Genomic DNA, 18,431 nt, shown 5'->3' with positions numbered 1-18,431 from the left:
TTCATTTATGATAGACATAGAGAGAGAGAGAGAGAGAGAGAGAGAGGCAGAGACACAGGCAGAGGGAGAAGCAGGCTCCATGCAGGGAGCCCGACGCGGGACTCAATCCCGGGACTCCAGGATCACGCCCTGGACCAAAGGCAGACCCTAAACCGCTGAGCCACCCCAGGGATCCCCCTCCCTCTCTTTTCTTTCTTCCTTTTTTGCTGTTAAGTTTGTTGAGTTTTTGCTGCAAAAATAGTGAGCCTCAGAGTAACATGGTTTCTCTCCCTGATGCCACGGTAGTAGGAAGACAGCCAGTAACTGGTTCCGTGAGCCCCCCTCCCACCCCACCCCTAGCCCTCGCCCCACTTGGAGGTCTTCATGGTCAACAGCATGACATGGAGCCTTCTGCCCGGGGTGTGTGTGGGGGTTGTTCTTCACATTCTGAGAAACCAACATAAGAATCCATACAGGTGTGGATAAATATGCTTATTTATATATTTATTTTTATGAAGACAGGATATCCACTAAACTTACAGTTCTACAAGGTGGAGAAATTCTAGAGGTCTGTACAACACAGTGCCTGTTGTTAATAAATTTGTTGGGGGGGTAAGATCTCATGCTGTGTTCTTATCATATATACACAAAAAAAGCAAAGGGGGGGATGCCTGGGTGGCTCAGCAGTTGAGCATCTGCTTTCAGCTCAGGGCATGATCCTGGGGTCCCAGGATGGAGCCCCGCATCGGGCTCCCTGCATGGGCCCTGCTTCTCCCTCTGTCTGTTTCTCTGCCTCTCTCTGTGTGTCTCATGAATAAATAAATAAAATCTTAAAAAAAAAAAAAAAAGGCAAAGGGACCCAGGAAAGGTGGAGGTGACGGGTTCCCAGGTGTGTCTGTACGCCCAAACTCATCTGATTGTATTCATTCAATACATGCGAGTGTTTTTATTTATCAATTATACCTCAATAAAGCTGTGAAATAAAACCCCAAAAGCAAGACACAGCTGTTTCTTAATTAGTCTCCAGATCCCTAAACCTGCCATTCCTTTTAATGGCTACTCAGGATGCCACGATGTGGAGGGACCACCCTTTACATCCTGCCTGGTGGGTGTTTGCGATGTTGTCATCAGAAGGACTCCCCTGCATGAGAAGCAAGTGAGCGTGTGTCGTTCCAGTCTTAGGATGGGAGAAACTGAGGCCCAGAGAGGTTAAGCCGAGGGTCCGAGGCTCCCACCAGTCTCTGGTAGAGGCGGGGCGGAGAGAAGCCAGGCCAACGCTGCCCTGCTCCATGGTGCCACCTGGTGTCACTGTGGAAACGTGCTCCCGAGCAGCCTCTGCTGACACTAGGATCCGGGACTCCCTCTTTGGCTTCAAAATTCTTATTTAACCTTTTTTCTTTTCTTTTTAAGATATTCTTTATTTATTTGAGAGAGAGCCAGAGCATGAGCCAGCAGAGGGAGAGGGAGAAGCAGGCCCCCGCTGAGCTGGGAGCCTGCCGCGGGGCTCCATCCCGGGACCCCAGGATCATGACCTGAGCCGCCCAGGCGTCCCTATTTCACCTCTCTAGGCCTCTATCATGACCTACGCTTACGGAGCTCCCAGTGCAAACCCGCCTTCTCCCCAGGGGTCACGTGCGCACAGCAGGGTCTCAGGGGTCCTAGGCCTCCCCTCCCAACCCCAGTGTTGGGGGGCTTATCTTCCCTTTACATATCCAGAGACCAGAGAACGCTTCTTCACCTCTTCGCCGGGCAAACACGGCGGGCTTCAGGCTGACGTGCAGAAATTCACGGAAAAGTTATAGAAACCCAAACACGGCTTTATATATTCATGAACACAAGTGGTTTAAATCAACATAAAACGGCTTGCTTATTCAGACACATAATCAGCTTTACCCATTTAAGTGTAACGAGCACCCAAATTTGGAATTTTGCTCACTAGTGTCTGATTCCGAACTGGTTTTACAGCTCCGTGGCACCCCCAGGTTTTCGACCAGAGGTGATGATTTTGAGATTCATGTGTAATCTTCCAGGCTTAACCACAAAAAACAGCAAACGCTTCTCCACCTTATAAACATGTACTCAGATATTTTGTGCAATTTTGTTTGGGGGGGGAGGAAATGGTACCCAAAGGGCCTTCTGTAAATTGCCTTTTTCTAAAGTCCATTCATCGCGTGGGGCCGAGGGGGGGGTGCTCTGTATGGGGTGAGGTGGGGACAGTGGTGGGGGCATCAGAATGGTGCTTTCCTATGATGATGTCACCTGGGCGCTGGTCCGCTCTTTGGAGGGAAAGGCAGGAAAACCTCTGTGGACAGCTAACCTCCCCCCACAGATACTGGCCAACCTGTGGGGGGCAGTGTGGCTTTCTGTTTGTTTAATGGGGAGGAACATTTTGGGATTTTTAAAAGATTTTATTTATTTATTCATGAGAGACACAGAGAGAGAGGCATAGGCACAGGCAGAGGGAGAAGCAGGCTCCATGCAGGGAGCCCGATGCGGGACTTGATGCTGGGACCCCAGGATCACGACCTGAGCCAAAGGCAAATGCTCAACCACTGAGTCCCCCAGGTGCCCCAATTTTGGGATATTTTTAACAGTGAGGAATCTTCAGTGTTCTTTTGTGACATTTCCTTCAAAAGAAATGAATGGGTGCCCCAGTGGAGAGAAGAGGACACTCGATCATCAGCTGTCTTAACTCTGGATCCTTCTATTTTGCCTGTGTTCTAATAGGTTATCTTTGGGTTTGTGGGCTCTGGAGTGATTCTGGAAAAAAAATTTTAAAAATCACACATGTAATACAATCATCTCCCAGAAAATCCAAACAGTGTGAAAATTCACAGGGTAGAAGTGAAGGAAGCTTTTCACCAGCTCCCAGATGGGACTGCCCCCCCAGAGAGGTCCCATTAATGTGCTGTGGGTCCTTCTACCCTCTGTCCACTCAGGGAGGGCGGGGACCAGCCACCCCAGCACCACCAAGATGCAAGTCAGAAATGCGGAATCTCGGACTCCCCTGAAGATCCAGAACCTGCGTTTTATTTTTTTCTAAAATTTTAAAAAAGATTTTATTTATTTATTCATGAGAGACACAGAGAGGCAGAGACACAGGCAGAGGGAGATCCGATCCCAGGGCCCCGGGATCATCACGACCGAAGCCAACGGCAGATGCTCAGCCACTGAGCGACCCCGGCGCCCCCAGGACCTGCCTTCTAACACCACCCCTGGGGTGACGTGTGAGAAGCCCTGGTGTTCACTACTTTCACGTGTGCATGAGCTTCCCCCTTTGTACCCACGCATGCCCTCGTGCTCCTGGGGTTAGAGTAGGGCTGCCTTTGGAAGACAGGTCCGGGGGGGGCGGGGGGCGGCAGCATCAGCATCACATGCCAGGTAGTTAGAGACGCAAAGGCTCAGGCCCCTCTCAGATGCCCCCCATGCAGAGGCCGGGGTGGGGGGGCAGTGAGCCCCGGGGTCTCGCAAGGACGGGGGGATGCTGCTCTGAGATGCCCCCCAAGCAGAGACCGGGGGGGGGGCAGCGAGCCCCTGGGTCTCCCAAGGGCGGGGGGATGCTGCTCTGAGATGCCCCCCACGCAGAGGCCGGGGTGGGGGCAGCGAGCCCCTGGGTCTCCCAAGGGCGGGGGGATGCTGCTCTCAGATGCACCCCACGCAGAGGCCGGGGGGGGGGGCACCCCGGGGTCTCTCAAGGGCGGGCGGATGCTGGTCCGGGGCTCTTCCTCCCGGGCCGCTCCTGCCGGGCCCCCCCCCACACCGCCAGCCGTCAGCGAGCGCGCCCCATCAGGCTGGCGCCCCGCTGCACCCCGCGGACACCCGGAGCCCCGTGCCGCTCCCTTCAACCAGGAGCGTCCGGCTGGGTTGGAGCAGGCGGGGTTTCGGGTGCTCCCTCCGCGGGCTGGGGGTCACTGCACGCGTGGCTGGGTGCACCCGAGCACCCCCCCCCCCCCCGGGGTGCATCCTTCCGTGATGCAAACACAACAGGCTCCCTGCGACCCTGCCTCCGTTCACCGAGGCCGCCGCGGAAAGGCCAACGGCGGCGCGGCCCCGCGGAGGTGTCCACGCCCGCGGGGCTCCACGAGTGGGCGGGACCTTCCCCCCCCCCAGCGCCTATTTCTTTTCTACAAAATAGCCAGGCGGCCCGCAGCTGGCTCGGGTGTGCGCCCGGCACCCGGCGCCGCAGGCCTCATTAGAGACGAGACAATTGCACTTTGTAGGGGTTTTTCTTTTTTTTTTTTTTTTTTGCCTGGGGCCACGGGCTTCCCGGGGACCCTCGACTCCCCGCGGGGGGCGGCAGGGGGCGCTGTGTGCAGGGAGCCGAGGGCGCGCCCCCCGACGCTCCGCCTCCGCGAGGCCGGGAGGGGGTGAAAACAGTTGGGCCGCTCTGCACCCACGGGCACCCACGGGCACCCAGGGGCACCCACCGGCACCCAGGGGCGCAGCTCTGGCGGGGGCCCGGCGTGCGGGCGCTGCGGAGGGCCACTCTGGAAAAGGGGTCCCGCGCCTTTTAAAAAGTCGCCCCTGTGCGAGGGAAGACCGACGCCAGGCACGGACGGGGTTCGAACCCGTGATCTTCGGTTTACGAGACCGACGCCTTACCACTTGGCCACCGCGCCTGCGTTGGAATGGCGGCTCCGCGAGCCTCTATCCTGGCGTCGCTCCCGTGCGCTCGCCCCGCGGGCACGAGCACGAGCACGAGCACGAGCACGAACACGAGCACGAGCACGAGCGCGCCCGGCCGGCGCGGCCCCGCCCCCTCCCCGCGGACTCCCGCCCGCCCGCCCGCGCGCGCGCCCTGGGGGAGTGCGGAGTTCCCCGGGCCCCCGCCTGCGCCGGGGCGGCCGTCCCCGAGTCCGGGGTTCGAATCCCGGCTCCGCCACGCTTCCTCCGAGACCTCGGGCGGCGCGCCGCCGGGGCCTCAGTTTCCCCTCCGGGGCGAAGCACCCCGGAAGCGCAGGAAGGGAGGGGCAACACATTCTTTTTTATACTTTGCAGCTCTCTGCACTTTTTTTCATGAACCAGTGTATCGCGTCTTAATACGGTGGCTCTCAGCGCGTAATGCAAAATAATCGCCCTACGTGACAGCATCTTATTTAATAAATACTAGGAATTTGCTTCATTAATATACGATGCATCATATCACCGTGTTGTGAATTGCGTATACTCGAGTATATACGGTAAAATGACCATTAGGCACGACGGGTTACCTTATTCTCCTTAATAGCTACGCGCGGTCCTAGTCAGGGGCCGTGTCGCGATTTAATCCATTTCTGGGAGGCAGGCTTTGTGCTGTGGGCAGCTCTCGTGCTGTGCAGAACATTCTGCACCTTTCCCCTCTGCTGCCAGTCATGTTTGTAGGACATGTGGAGACATAGATCAGGAACGTTCACAGCCCACCATGCAAATGTATATATAGGTGCCTAGGAAACTTAAAGTTTAAGGAAACTTAAAGTTCACCAAGTTACTTTAAATGTCGAGGTTTGGGAAGGTGAGTGGAAAAGGCACCAACATCTACCCTCAGGCGCCGCTGGGACAGGAACCCTGAGACCCTGCAATCAAGGCTTATGAGATCTTCCTGCAAACCTCACAGCAGCTCCTGAGTTAATGAAAAAGGAGAGAGAGAGAGAGGAGAGAGAGAGAGAGGAGAGAGAGAGAAAGAAAGAAAGAGAAAAGAAAAAGAAAAAAAGAGAAAAGAAAAAAGAAAAGAAACAAGAAAGAAAAAAATTGAACATTTTCAGAATTAAAACATGCATTCCCGAGCAGTGTTTCCAACTAGCTGATGATAAAGCTGGTTCCATCGCCACCCCCAACCCCCTCTTTCTGGGTGTTCCCTGAAGTGTTGGAGGGATTGTGCAGAAGTGGCTGCAGTTTTCAAGAATGCAGACAAATTAGCAAAGGAGAGAAATTCACCTTGGAGCCGAGCCCAGCACTAACCGGCAGGTGGAATGGGAGTCAGAGTCTCTCAGGTGCTTTTTGTCAGCTTTGTCTTCTGAGGGAAGGGAGGGGAGGGAGTGCACCCAGAGAGGGGCCCCTGTCCCTTGTTGGGGAGGTGCCCCGCCTAAGGGCCCAGGGTCTGAGGGGCCCTGCGAGCCCTACAGTAGAGCACCCAGGTGCTGGCTGGTTGGATCCTGCTTAGCTCGCAGGCTGAAGAAGCCCCGAGAGCCCACAGATCTTGGCCGGGTGGCAGGAGGATCCCGTGGCCTGCCCGGCGGCGTCTCAGAGGGGTGACTGCACAACGATGTAGGTCCTTAAAGAATATTGTGGAGGGAATTAACATTCGGGGTTCCTTCCAGGGCGGTCCTCCTTGCGGTTCTGGGGGGCCTCCTTGGCCAGTGTCCTCCAACCACGCTTCCAGGCCTGTCCTGGCGCTGAACTTCCCCGCGCCCCGTCTTGAGTCCAGCACAAACTTGGAGTTCCTTGGTGACGGGAGATGTCCCTTCTTCACCCTTCAGGACGAACTGAGGTCCAAGGATCGTCTGCTGCGCCCTAACCGAGGCCCGGGGGCAGGTGGCTCCTGACGGCGCACAGGTAAGTGTCCCCAGATCCCAGGCCTCCCCAGGTGCCCAGGGGAGAGACCAGGGTCTGTGGGGTGGTGGCAAGCCAGGTGAGAGGATGAGGCCCTTCTGATCTTTCTGTTCTGTCCATCTGTCTGTCCTGTATAATCAAGTCACCTTGATCTGAATGATTCCCGAGCATCTACATTTCAAGTTGAAATGCACTTTTTTTTTTTTTTTTTTTTTTTTGCATTTGAGAAAAAGTATGTAGTCTTGCATCTTTTCTGGTACTGTTTTGTTTCTCCGAGCCTGTCCCCAAGACTGAGGGTGCTTGAAGAAATGGAGTTGTCTCTGGAAACTTCTCCCCTCCCAGGCACTACCCTTGCTACAGCCGGCATCTGGGCCCCGGCTGGCTGTCCTTGCTCGTGCCCGCTGTACCCAATTTAGCGGCACCTTGGGGCCACCACCCACACGATCCCAGGGGACTCTCGGTGGGGACCCGGCAGCCCCTCTCACTGGGCACCCCCCCAGCATCCCGGAAAGACGCCGAACCCCTGGGGTGGCCTCAGGAGGGGCTGCAGCCGCCTCTCTCTGTTCCCAGCCTTGCTGCTGCTGCAGGTGGGGGCCCTCCCTTTGAGAACCCCTGCTCTCAAGTATCTTGGAGAAATTCATTTGCATGAGGAAGCTGGGGGGGGAACCCCTTATGCTTAGATATTTAGGTCACCTGAGCTAGCAACAGCAGGTTTTTCCAAATAACCTAAATCAGAGCTCCCTTAACCACCAGAGCATCGAGCATCGCATCGTAGGGACCGAGCAGGTGGGTTAGAGCCCAGGGCTAGGGTTAGCCTGCCTCCCTTACCTTCCGTGAGAAAGGCAATGTTTCAGAGTAAGCTGAGCCCCTCAAAGGCTGGAGGGGGGCCGGCCATGAACTGAGCAGGTGTAGGATCCCCTGAGCAAGGGGTCTGGGGCCACTCAGCATCCCTGCCAGAAGTATTTGCGGTCCAGCTACTTCACCTGTGGCCCATCCTGGCTTTTGGATTTCAGCTCTTCTGGTGGGTGTGTGGTTGTCTGTCCTTTTAATTTGCATTTTCTTGATGACTAACGACCACAGGAAGCACCTTTTCCTGTGCCTGTTAGCTACTTGTTATATCTTTCGTGAAGTGGCTGCTCGAAACTTCCACCCCCTTTTCTTTTTTTTAAGATTGATTGATTGATTGATTTATGATAGACATAGAGAGAAAGAGAGGCAGAGACACAGGAGGAGGGAGAAGCAGGCTCCATGCCGGGAGCCTGACGTGGGACTCGATCCCGGGACTCCAGGATCGCGCCCTGGGCCAAAGGCAGGCGCTAAACCGCTGAGCCACCCAGGGATCCCCTTCCACCCCTTTTTGTAGCTTGTCTTTCTGTTACTGAATCACCAGAGTTGGTTGCATGATCCATTCTTTGGTCAGATGCGTAGACTGTGAATATTTCCACCTGGTCCCAGGCTTGCCTTTTCATGTTCTTAAAGGCACTTTTCAAACTGCAGGAGCTTTTCATTTCGATGAAGTCCAGTTGATCGATTTTTTAAAATCATTATTCATGCTTGTTGTGTCCCGTCAAAGAAACCTTTGTCAATCTAGGTCACAAAGGTTTTTTTTCCAGAATTTTTATCATTTTACCTTTTACATTTCAGCCTGTGGTCCGTTTTGAGTGGATTTTTGTGTATGGTGTGAGGAAGGGCTTGATGTTCATGGTTTTCCCAACTGGGTGTTGACCTGTTCCGGCACCATTTGTTGAGATGAGTGTCCTCTCCCTGTGGAATTGCTGTGATAACTATGGGGAGAAAAAAATCAGTTTTCTGTGTATTTGTGGTCTGTGTCTGGAGTTTGTGTTGTTTCATTCATCTGTGTGCTTATCTTTATGCCAGTTACCGCACAGTCTTGATTATTGTGTTTTATGGTGAGTACTGAAATCAAGTATTGCAAATCCTCCGACTGTGTTCTTTTTTGACAAAATTGTTTTGCACATTCTAGCCCTTTGCGTTCCCCCCTGTAATCTTTAGAATCTGCTCATCAGTTTCTACAAATGCCTGCCAGGATTTTGATTGGGAGTGCGTTGCATCTGTAGATGAATTTGGAGGAAATAGAATATTTCATTTCCCAATTTTGCTGCTGGTGCCTATGGGTCTCGGATTCTAAGTTCATTTCTTTTGCATTTTGTTATATGAGCACCCTGTGATTTTCAGTGAAGGAGTAGCTGGGGAACTTGTGGTAATCGTGCTTGGCTCCTTTAGGCACCCCATCCATGCATAGGAATTGTGGGGGCCCCTGCAGAACACAGCTAGGTGAAGCAGGATGGGTTGCCGGGGTAATCTCCGAAACAAAATTAAGAAGGAACCGTAGTCTCTTGGCTCAGAAAAAGAGGGAAATCATTGTTTCAACACACTTCCACAAATAATGCCAACTGTACACGAAATGTTACAAAGACGTAAATTTTTCTGCAGAAAAACTCCAGCTGTACAAAATGCCCTGGTATCACCTCATCAAATCAATCTTAAAACCTCTAACCTTGGAAAAACATATTCCAGTAGATTCGTTCCAGAGCTAGAATAAGATTGAGTTGGCAGCTGTGAATAATAAAAAGTATCATTCTTTTGCTTTTCCCTTTGCTTTTTCAGATAAGCTCTAAAAAGGTCAACCAGATTATGTGCGGTACAAACATTAGCATGCAGCGTTGACAGTGGTTTTATGTATATGTAAAAAAAAGGGGGGGCAGTAGACAGTAATGGAGAATTAAATTTCTCTGATTATTTGTTCTCTAGAGAGCAAAGGACCCTACACTCTCAGCTCTTACTTCCCTTCCTCCCCCCTCTTCCTATTAGGAGTTTATTTTGGATCTCTCTGTATCATTTTTTTGCTTTTGCATTGATACGTATTTATACACAGGAAATACAGTGTTCAGGGCAGGATTTGTCTTCCCTCAAATGGTATCCTTTTGTAAGTGTGTTATGTAACGTGTCTTTTTCAGAACTCTACAAAGCACCAGATGTCCAGCTGTATCCTGCCCTGTGGGTCTAGCTCATTCCTTTTAACTGCTATGCTCTAGTCTGCTGGGTAACTATAGCAGTTTTATTAATTCCCCCAATTGCTGACCACCTAGGTTTTTTGAGTTTTTCTTCATTACAAATGGAGTGGCCCTTGTATCTTTGCTTGCACCTCCCTGTGTGTACATGTGGAGGGTTCTTTTTTTTTTAATATTTATTTATTCGAGGGGCAGGGGCAGAGACACAGGCAGGGGGAGAAGCAGGTCCCATGCAAGGAGCCCAACGTGGGACTGGATCCTGGGTCTCCCCGGGCTAAAGGTGGTACTAAACCACTGAGCCACCCGGGCTGCCCCATGTGGAGGGTTCTTTAGCAGAAACATCAGAGTCATTGCTTTCCTAAGGTAACTTTATGTTGCATTTTAGCAAGGCTTAAGCAAATATACACTTACTGGCGAGTGAGCCAGCCGTCCACGCCACTCCTGGGCTACAGGAGTGATGCTGACTGCTCAAGTCTCTCATTTTTAAAATCTGTATGGAGTTGGCTGTGAGGAAGCCTAGACAATTGGCCACACACTATGTGCCAGCATGGCTGAGGTCTTCCCAGCTGCTTGAGATATGCATTATGGGTGTGTTGGTGTCAGAATGAATAGTTATTTTTGGTTCTTTTCAGTAGTATGAGCTTGTAAGAGACCCTTTGTGAATGTCCCAAATGGGTTCCTTTTTAAATAATTGCCACTTTATATATATATAAATATATTATATGTATACATATAATATATATATAATACATATATATATGTATTTTTTAATTGCCACTTTCTATAAAGTAATACCAGGATCTCCTATGAGTGATACACGGCATGTGTTTCTCAATACAGCCAAGAATGTATTTTCCCTTTGGCTTATTCTTATGATATTTCAAAAATTAAAATCTTTACTCATATTAACCAGAGAGTCATTTTGATAGGTAAGTAGATAGAGACCTTTTTCTAGGTCTCGTATTTTAAGATCATAAATGACATAAATTGACATAATTACATATATTGTAATTTATTGACATAAATTACATAAATGATACCTGATCTTCTGGGTTGTAATTTTTTTTTAAACCAAGGCAAAATTTTGGTGAATTTGTTTGTAATTGGGCCGTCTTCCATAAACACCCCTTTTCCCTTGAATGTAGGAGCTGAAGCAGCATGCACGTGGTTAAAGATGACATATATGTTATGAAGTTGAAAGTGACTACTTAAAAATGTCCTCTCCTGTCATCAGACACCAATTATCATGTCCCCAGCTTTTGGCGTGGGAGGTGATCATTCCCAGGGCTGTTCCTGGCAACTGGAAAAGACAAACGAGTGGAAGGAAATGAGAACCAACGTGAAGATGAATTGGACTTACAGAGCAGAACACACCTTTTGTATTTTCCCCCTGGTGGCTTTACTTTAGTGCTGTAAAAACCTAACTATATATGTAAAACTCGGGTGTGAAAATGTCCAACAGGAAACACGATTTTTTTCCTTTTTCTATTATTTTATTTTATTTCCTATTTTCCCTTATTCCATTATGGACATGTGTGAATTTCTCTTTGGGAGACATGAATAGGATTTTATGGGAATATTTTGCTGTTGTTCTTTCTCAACATTCATTTTTTAAAAAGATTTTACTTATTTATGACAGCCCAAGTGAGGAAGAAGGTCAGAGAGAGGGAGAGAAATAGACTCCCCACCAAACAGAGAGCCCAACGTGGGGCTCAATCCGAGGACCCTGAGATCCACGGGAGGACGCCTAACCGACTGAGCCACCCAGGCACCCCTGTCTCACTGTTCCTAAAAAGCCGTCCCTGGGTTTCCTTGTGGTGCGTTGAGTCCGTAGCTGGTTGTTGGGCACCAGCTACCTGTGCTGGAAGTGTGCATGGTTGCTCTGGTGCTTACCTCTGTGCTTTGCTGATTGTCATGGCATAGTAGTGAGTGCTGTGCAGTCCTCTGCTCTCTCTAAAAATAGCACAAGGGCAAATATTTAGAGAAAGTACCAACATGACATTCCGACCTCAGCTTATCTCAAATAAAAGCCACACGTTCCATTCAGGTAAAAACACCTGTAGAAACCCAGCATGGCTCAGCAGTTGAGTGTCTATCTTCAGCTCAGGGCGTGATCCTGGGATCCTGGGATTGAGTCCTGCATCAGGCTCCCTGGAGGAGCCTGCTTCTCCCTCTGCCTGTGTCTCTGCCTCTCTCTGTGCGTCTCTCATGAATAAAAAAATAAATAAAATTAACAACAACAACAACAACCCATGATGGCTTCTTCCTGTTGAGTTGGGCTGTTGGGTTTTTGGTTGTTTCTTCCTGTCCCTTTAGTATCTTTCTGTCCCACCCTTTAACAACTATTATTCTGCTCTGTTAGTTTGCATAGCCTAGAATTTTATATAAATGGAATCAAGTGGAATGTGTTCTTTTTTATTCTTTGCTGGTTGCTTTCACTCAGCACACTTATTTCAAGATTCATCCGTGTGCTACATTATTTCATACCGAGAATTCACTCCTTGGGATTGCTGAGTGGTATGGATCTTTTAAGCCATTTCCAGGTTAGAGCAATTACGAATCGAGCTACGATGAACATTGGTTCGTGTGCAGACCTTTGACAGGATATTGACAGGCTTTTGTGGTCTAGACACACAGGAGTGAAATGCCTGGATCATATGTTCATCTTCTTAAGACACTGGCAAACGTTTCCCAAAGTGGTTGTGCCTTTCACATTCCCACCAATGCTTGGTACAGTCTTTTTAATTTAGCCATTGTCGCAGGTGTGCGGTGAAATCTCACTGTGGTCTTAATTAACATTTGTCTAGTGACTAATGATGTTGAGCATTTCTCCACATGTTTATTTACTAGTCACCTGTCGTCTTTGGAGAGAAGTGTCTGTTCAAATCCTCTGATGCACTTTTAAATTAGGTTGTTTGTTTTCTTATTATTGAATTTGGCAAGTTCTTGATATATTCTGGATACAAGAATTTCATCAGATATTTGATTTTCAAATATTCTCTTCCAGTCTCTAGCTCTTTTCATTCTCTTAACAGTGTCCTTTTAAGAACCGAAGTTTTAACTTTTGATAAAATCCAATTTATCTGTTCCTTCGCTCATCATGCCTATATCTTATATATATATATGTATTATATATGTATATATATGATCTTTGCCTAACTCAAGTCAGATATATTATATATATAATCATATATATAAGATCTTTCAAGAGCTGAAGTTTTAACTTTTTTTTTTTTTTTGCAAACACATGAGGGTTTATTCACAAGCTCGAGCTTGGGCCCAAGTGTACCCGACACAGTGGAGCAGGGACTTGGACCAAGTTTTAACTTTTGAATAAATCCAATTTATCTGTTCCTTTGCACATCACGCCTATATATGTGAGATCTTTGCTAACTCAAAGTCACAAAGGTTTTCCCCCTATCTCTTCCTCTCCAAAGTTTTATAATTTTGAATGATGTTTTTGCAGGTAATAGAACCATAGGTTAACAACTTTTTCTTTCAGTATTTCAAAGTTGGTGCTCCACTACCTTCCAACTTATATCATTTATAAGAAGTCTGCCATAATCTACATATTTGCTCCATTATAGTGTGTCTTTTTTCCCCCTGGCTGCTTAAAAAATGTTTAATGGTGGTAAAATACACATAGCATATATTTTACCATCCTAGGTGTATAGTTTAGTGGCACTAAATACATTCATATTGTGTAACCATCATCACTGTCTATCTCCAGAACTGTTTTCATCTTCGAAAACTATAACTTTGTACCCATTAAACAATAAGTCTCCATTGTCCCCTATGATAACCCCTGGCAACTACCATTCTTCTGCCTTTGAATTTTTAAGGCTGAATAATATTTCATTGCATGTATATACCGCATTTTGTTTATCCATTTGTTCATCAGTGGAAACTTGAGTTTCTTCCACCTTTTGGCTATCGTGAATAGTTCTCTTACGAACAAGCATGTACAAATATCTCTTCAAAACTCTGCTCTCAATTGTCCTGAGTATGTATCCAGAGTAGAATTGCTGGATCTATTAAATTTTTTGAAGTGATAGTTCTGTTGTTTTCCATAGTGGCCACACCATTTTACATTCCCACTAACAATGCACAAGGGTTCCAGTCTCTCCCAATCTGTACCAATATCTGTTATTTTCTTTTTTTTCTTTTTTTTAGTAGTTATCCTAATGAGTGTGAGATGGTATCTCATGGGATTTTGATTTGCATTTCCCTAATGACTGTTAATGTTGAACATCTTCTCATGTGCTTATTACCATTATATACTTTATTTGGAGAGATGTCCATTCATGTTGTTTGCCCATCTGAGAATTGGTGGAGTTTTTTTTTTTTTTGGTTGTTGATGAATTATAGGAATTATTGATACATTGTCTCAATGTTTGTTTTCTATATTTCAGACCTGTGATGTGTGCATATGTTTATAGTCATTATATATTTGGTGAATGAACCCTTTTATTATGTCGTGTCCTTCTTTATCACTTGTAACAGTTTTTATTTAAAGTCTATTTTGTCTAATAATAGTATAGCTATTCTTGTTGTCTTTGGGTTACTATTTGCATGGAATGACCTTTTCCATGCTTTCACTTTTTTTTTTAAAGATTTTATTTATTTATTTGACAGAGAGAGAGTGAGAGAGCACAAGCAGGGAGAGTGGCAGAGGGAGAAGGAGAAGGAGGCTCCCCATGAAACAGGGGGCCCTATGTGGGGTTTGATTTCAGGACCCTGGGATCATGACCTGAGCCAAAGGCAGATGCTTAACGGACTGAGCCACCGAGGCACCCTATGCTTTCACTTTCAATCTATGCATATTCTTAGGTCTAAAGTGAGTCTGTCATAGACAGCATATAATTGGATCGGTCCTGTTTTTTAATCTGTTATGCTAATATATATTTATTTATTTTTAAAAGAGTTTATTAATTTATTCATGAGAGACACAGAGAGGCAAAGACATAGGCAGAGTTGGAGAAGCAGGCTCCTGGGGAGCTGGATGGAGGGACTCAACCCCAGAACCCTGGGATCACGACCTTACCCAAAGGCAGATGCTCAACCACTGAGCCACTCAGGTGCCCCTATGCCAATATGTATTTAAATTTAAATTGATAACTATTTCACTTACATATAAAAATCCTACTCCTTTAAACCTCACTTCCCCCTCTTATGTTATTGATGTCACAAATTACATCATTATATGTTGTGAACCCACTAATATAGATGTAGAATCACTTTTATGTATTTGTCTTTTGTATCCTATGCAAGAGTAAAAAATGGGGTTGAGAACCAAAATGACAACATTACAGGTTTTCATTTATCCATATATATATATATGGATAAATGAAAAAAATATATATATCCATATTTTCACCAGAGAACTTTATATTTCATATGACGTTGAGTTACTATGTTTTTCCATTTCCACTTGAAGGAATTTTTATTGAGGTATTGTTGACAAATAGAAATCATATATATTTTAGGTATACATTGTGATAATTTGATATACGTATGCATCGTGATATGATTAGCACATTCCAACTAATTAACACATTCATTACCTCACAGAGTTCCCATTTTGCGTGTATGTGGTGTGAGGATGCCTAAGTTGGACTCTGTTAGCAAATTTCAGGTATATAATACTGTCATCAGGTTATACACAACATCCCCAAATTTACTCATCTTATAACTGACCAACATCTATTTCTTCCACCTCCCACCCCCCTGGCAACCATGATTTTTCTCTGCTTCTGTTAATTATGACTTTTTTTAGATTCTACATATAAATGAGATGATGCAGGATTTGTCTTTCTGTATCTGGCTTATTTCACTTAGCTTAACGTCCTCCAGTTCATCCGTGTTTCTGCAAATGGCAAGATTTCCTTCTCTTTTTAAGGTTGGGTAATATTCCATTGTGTATACACCCCACATTTTCTTTATCCATTTATCTGTCGATGGACACTTAGCGTGTTTCCTGGTCTCAGCTACTGTGAATAATAACACAGTGGACACTGTAGTGCACATATATTTCTGAGGTAGTGGTTTTATTTCCTTTGGATATATCCCAAGAGTGAGACTGCCGATCTATTAGTAGTTCTAATAGATAGTTTTATTTTTAGTTTTTTGAGAAAACTTCATGCCGTTTTCCATAGTGGCTGTACCAATTCACATTCCCAGTGCATAAAGGTTCTGATTTCTCCAAATCCTTGCCAATCATTGTTATCTTTTGACTTTCTGATAATAGTACTTCCAACAGGCAGGAGGTGATATCTCATTATGGTTTTGATTTGCATTTACCCGATCATTAGTGACGTGGAGAGCACTTTTTCACAAAAAAATTTATTCACACAAAAACTTGCTCACAGATATTTACAGCATCTTTCTTCATGGTTGCCAAAGCTTGGAAACAACCAACCAGGAGGTAAATTGATTAATAAATTGTGGTACATCCAGAAAATGGTATGTTATTCTGTGCTAAAAGGAAATGAGTCATTGAGCCATGAGAAGACATGGGGGAACCTTAAATGTGTACTACAAAGTGAAAGAAGCCAGTCTGAAAAGCCTACATATTGTGTAATCCCAACGATATGACATTTTGAAAAAGGCAAACCATGGAGATAGTAAAAAGGAAGAAAAATCAGTGGTTATCAGGGGTTGGGTCTGAGGGAGGGATGAAAAGCCAGAGCACAGGGGATATTTAGGGCAGTGAGATACTCTGTATGAAGCATGATGTTGGACACCTGTCAAAATACTTATCTTCAAACCCTTAAGATGGACAACACAGAGTGAGCCCTGATGTAGACTATAAACTGTGGGTGACGATGTGTCAGTGTAGGTTCATCAATTGTAACAAATGTACACTCCAGTGCAGATGCTGATGGGGCATTGGGTGTAGAGAACTCTCTAGACCTCCCCCTTACTTATATTGTGAGCCTAAAACTGCTCTAGAAGAATAATTTAAAAAAAAACCTATTGAAAAAAATTTAAAAACCTATTGATCATAAATATAACTGTTTATTTCTGGACTCTCCATCCTGTTCCATGGATCTCTATGTCTGTCCTTATGCCAGTACCACATTTTTGATTACTATAGCTTTGTAGTTTGTTTGTTTGCTTCTTTTTTTGTAGTAAGTTTCAAAGTCTGGAAGTGAGAGTCCTCCAACTTTGGTCTTCCTTTTCATTATTGTTTTGGCTATTCTGGATACCTCGAATTTCCATATGAATTTTAGGATTACCTTGTACATTCTAACAAGTCAACTGGGATTTTGATAGGGAGTATATTTAATCTATGGGTCAATATTTGGAATATTGCCGTTCTGATCCATGAACATGGGATGTTTTTTCATCCACTTAGGTCTTCTTTAATTATTTTCTGCACCAGTTTGTGGTTTTCAGAGTATGTCTTTTGTACTTCTGTTGTTAAATTTACTCCATAAGTATTTTATTCTTTTTGATGGTATTGTAAATGGAGTTGTTTTCTTCATTTTTGGTGTGTTATTGCTAGTGTCTAGAAATACAATTGATTTTTAGTGGATTCCTTTGGATTCTTTATATACAAGATCATGTCATCTATAAAGATAGTTTTACTTCTTCCTTTTCAATCTGGATGACTTTTCTTGTTTTTCTTGCACAATTGTCCTATTTAGTACCTCCAGTACTGCTTCAAATAGAGACGATGAAGGTCATCGTCATCCTTGGTCATCCAACCAAGTCATCCTTGGTTTTTTTTTTTTCCTGATCACTGGGGACAAGCATTCTGTCTTTCACAATTAAGTGTGCTATCAGCTGTGGGCTTCATTTATTTATTTATTTTAAGGATTTTATTTATTTATTTGAGAGACAGCATGAACATGAGCAGGGGGAGAGATAGAAGGAGAGAGAAAGAGAGAAGCAGACTTCCCACTGGGCAGGGATCCCAACACAGGGCTCAATCCCAGGCCCCTGGGATCATGATCTGGGCTGAAGGCAGACACTTAACTGACTGAATCACCCAGGTGCCTCAGCTGTGGGTTTCATTTAGATGACCTTTATTAGGAGAAAATGCACTTCTAGTTCTAGTTTGTTATGTATTTTTATCATGAGAGGATACTGAATTTTTTCAAATGCTTTTTTCAGAACCATCCCAGAACCACTGGGATGGTTCTATAGCTTTTGTACCTTATTCTGTTGATATTGTGCCTTACATTAATCGTTAACTATTTTCAGATGTTAGACCTACTTTGCATTCCCAAGATAAACCCTACTGGGTCTTGGTTATATAATAACTTTTTTTTTCTCAGTTAAAATTTGTTTTTAATTTATGCTTTTGGCTAAAGAGCAGGCCCAATTTGATAAGGCAAAACACAACTTCAAGTGGCTTATAAATGATATATTTTTTCCTGTAATGTTTTACTAGTTATAAATTTTAGAGTAGAAACTTAAGCTAGTGGTTGTTAAAAACAGAATGTGGAAATATTGTAATGTCTACTACTTTTTATATGTTGCTGTATTTGGTCTGCTGGTCTTCTGTTCAGGATGTTTGTAGGTATATTCTGAAGCAGTATCAGCCTATTTATTTTGTTTTCTTATGTCTTTATCTGGTGTTGGCGTCAGGGTCATGCCTACGAAAATGAGTTGGGAAGCATTCTCTTATTTTTTCAAAGAGTTTGTGAAAAATTGGTATTAGTTCTTCTTTGAAGTTTTGGTAGAGTTCACCAGTGAAGCCATCTTGTGGGTAGTTTTTAAAAATTAATTCATTTTCTGTACTTGTAGGTCTATTCAGATTTCGGATTTCTTCTTGAGTCAGTTTTCGGTGGTTGTGTCTTTCTAGGAATTTTAAGTTAATAGATGGGCATACAGTTGTTTATACTCTTCCCTTATAACTTTTTTAAACAAATCTTTCTTTTGAGG

The 18,431-nt window shown here is 45.4% G+C and overlaps 1 protein-coding gene and 1 non-coding gene across 2 annotated transcripts in view; both read right to left on the bottom strand.

Annotated features, from left to right (window-relative positions):
• Positions 1-4,526: 4,526 nt before the first annotated feature.
• Positions 4,527-4,598, bottom strand: TRNAT-CGU (transfer RNA threonine (anticodon CGU)). Its single transcript has one exon. It is a non-coding gene; the product is annotated as a tRNA-Thr (tRNA).
• A 5,937-nt stretch (positions 4,599-10,535) lies between these two features.
• MRTFB (myocardin related transcription factor B) overlaps positions 10,536-18,431 on the bottom strand; it is a 210,150-nt gene continuing 202,254 nt past the window's right edge. The window contains exons 18-19 of the mRNA XM_077906697.1: positions 11,433-11,492; positions 10,536-10,839 (exon numbers count right to left, since the gene is read on the bottom strand). Of these exons, the coding sequence (XP_077762823.1) occupies positions 11,452-11,492 (41 nt within the window). The 3' untranslated portion in view covers positions 10,536-10,839; positions 11,433-11,451. The remainder of the gene's footprint in view (positions 10,840-11,432; positions 11,493-18,431) is intronic.

This window comes from Canis aureus, chromosome 8 (genome assembly GCF_053574225.1).
Source record: "Canis aureus isolate CA01 chromosome 8, VMU_Caureus_v.1.0, whole genome shotgun sequence".
Taxonomy (NCBI): Eukaryota; Metazoa; Chordata; class Mammalia; order Carnivora; family Canidae; genus Canis; species Canis aureus.
Note: the sequence above shows the minus strand (reverse complement) of the source record. Positions and strands in the feature narration are given on the sequence as shown.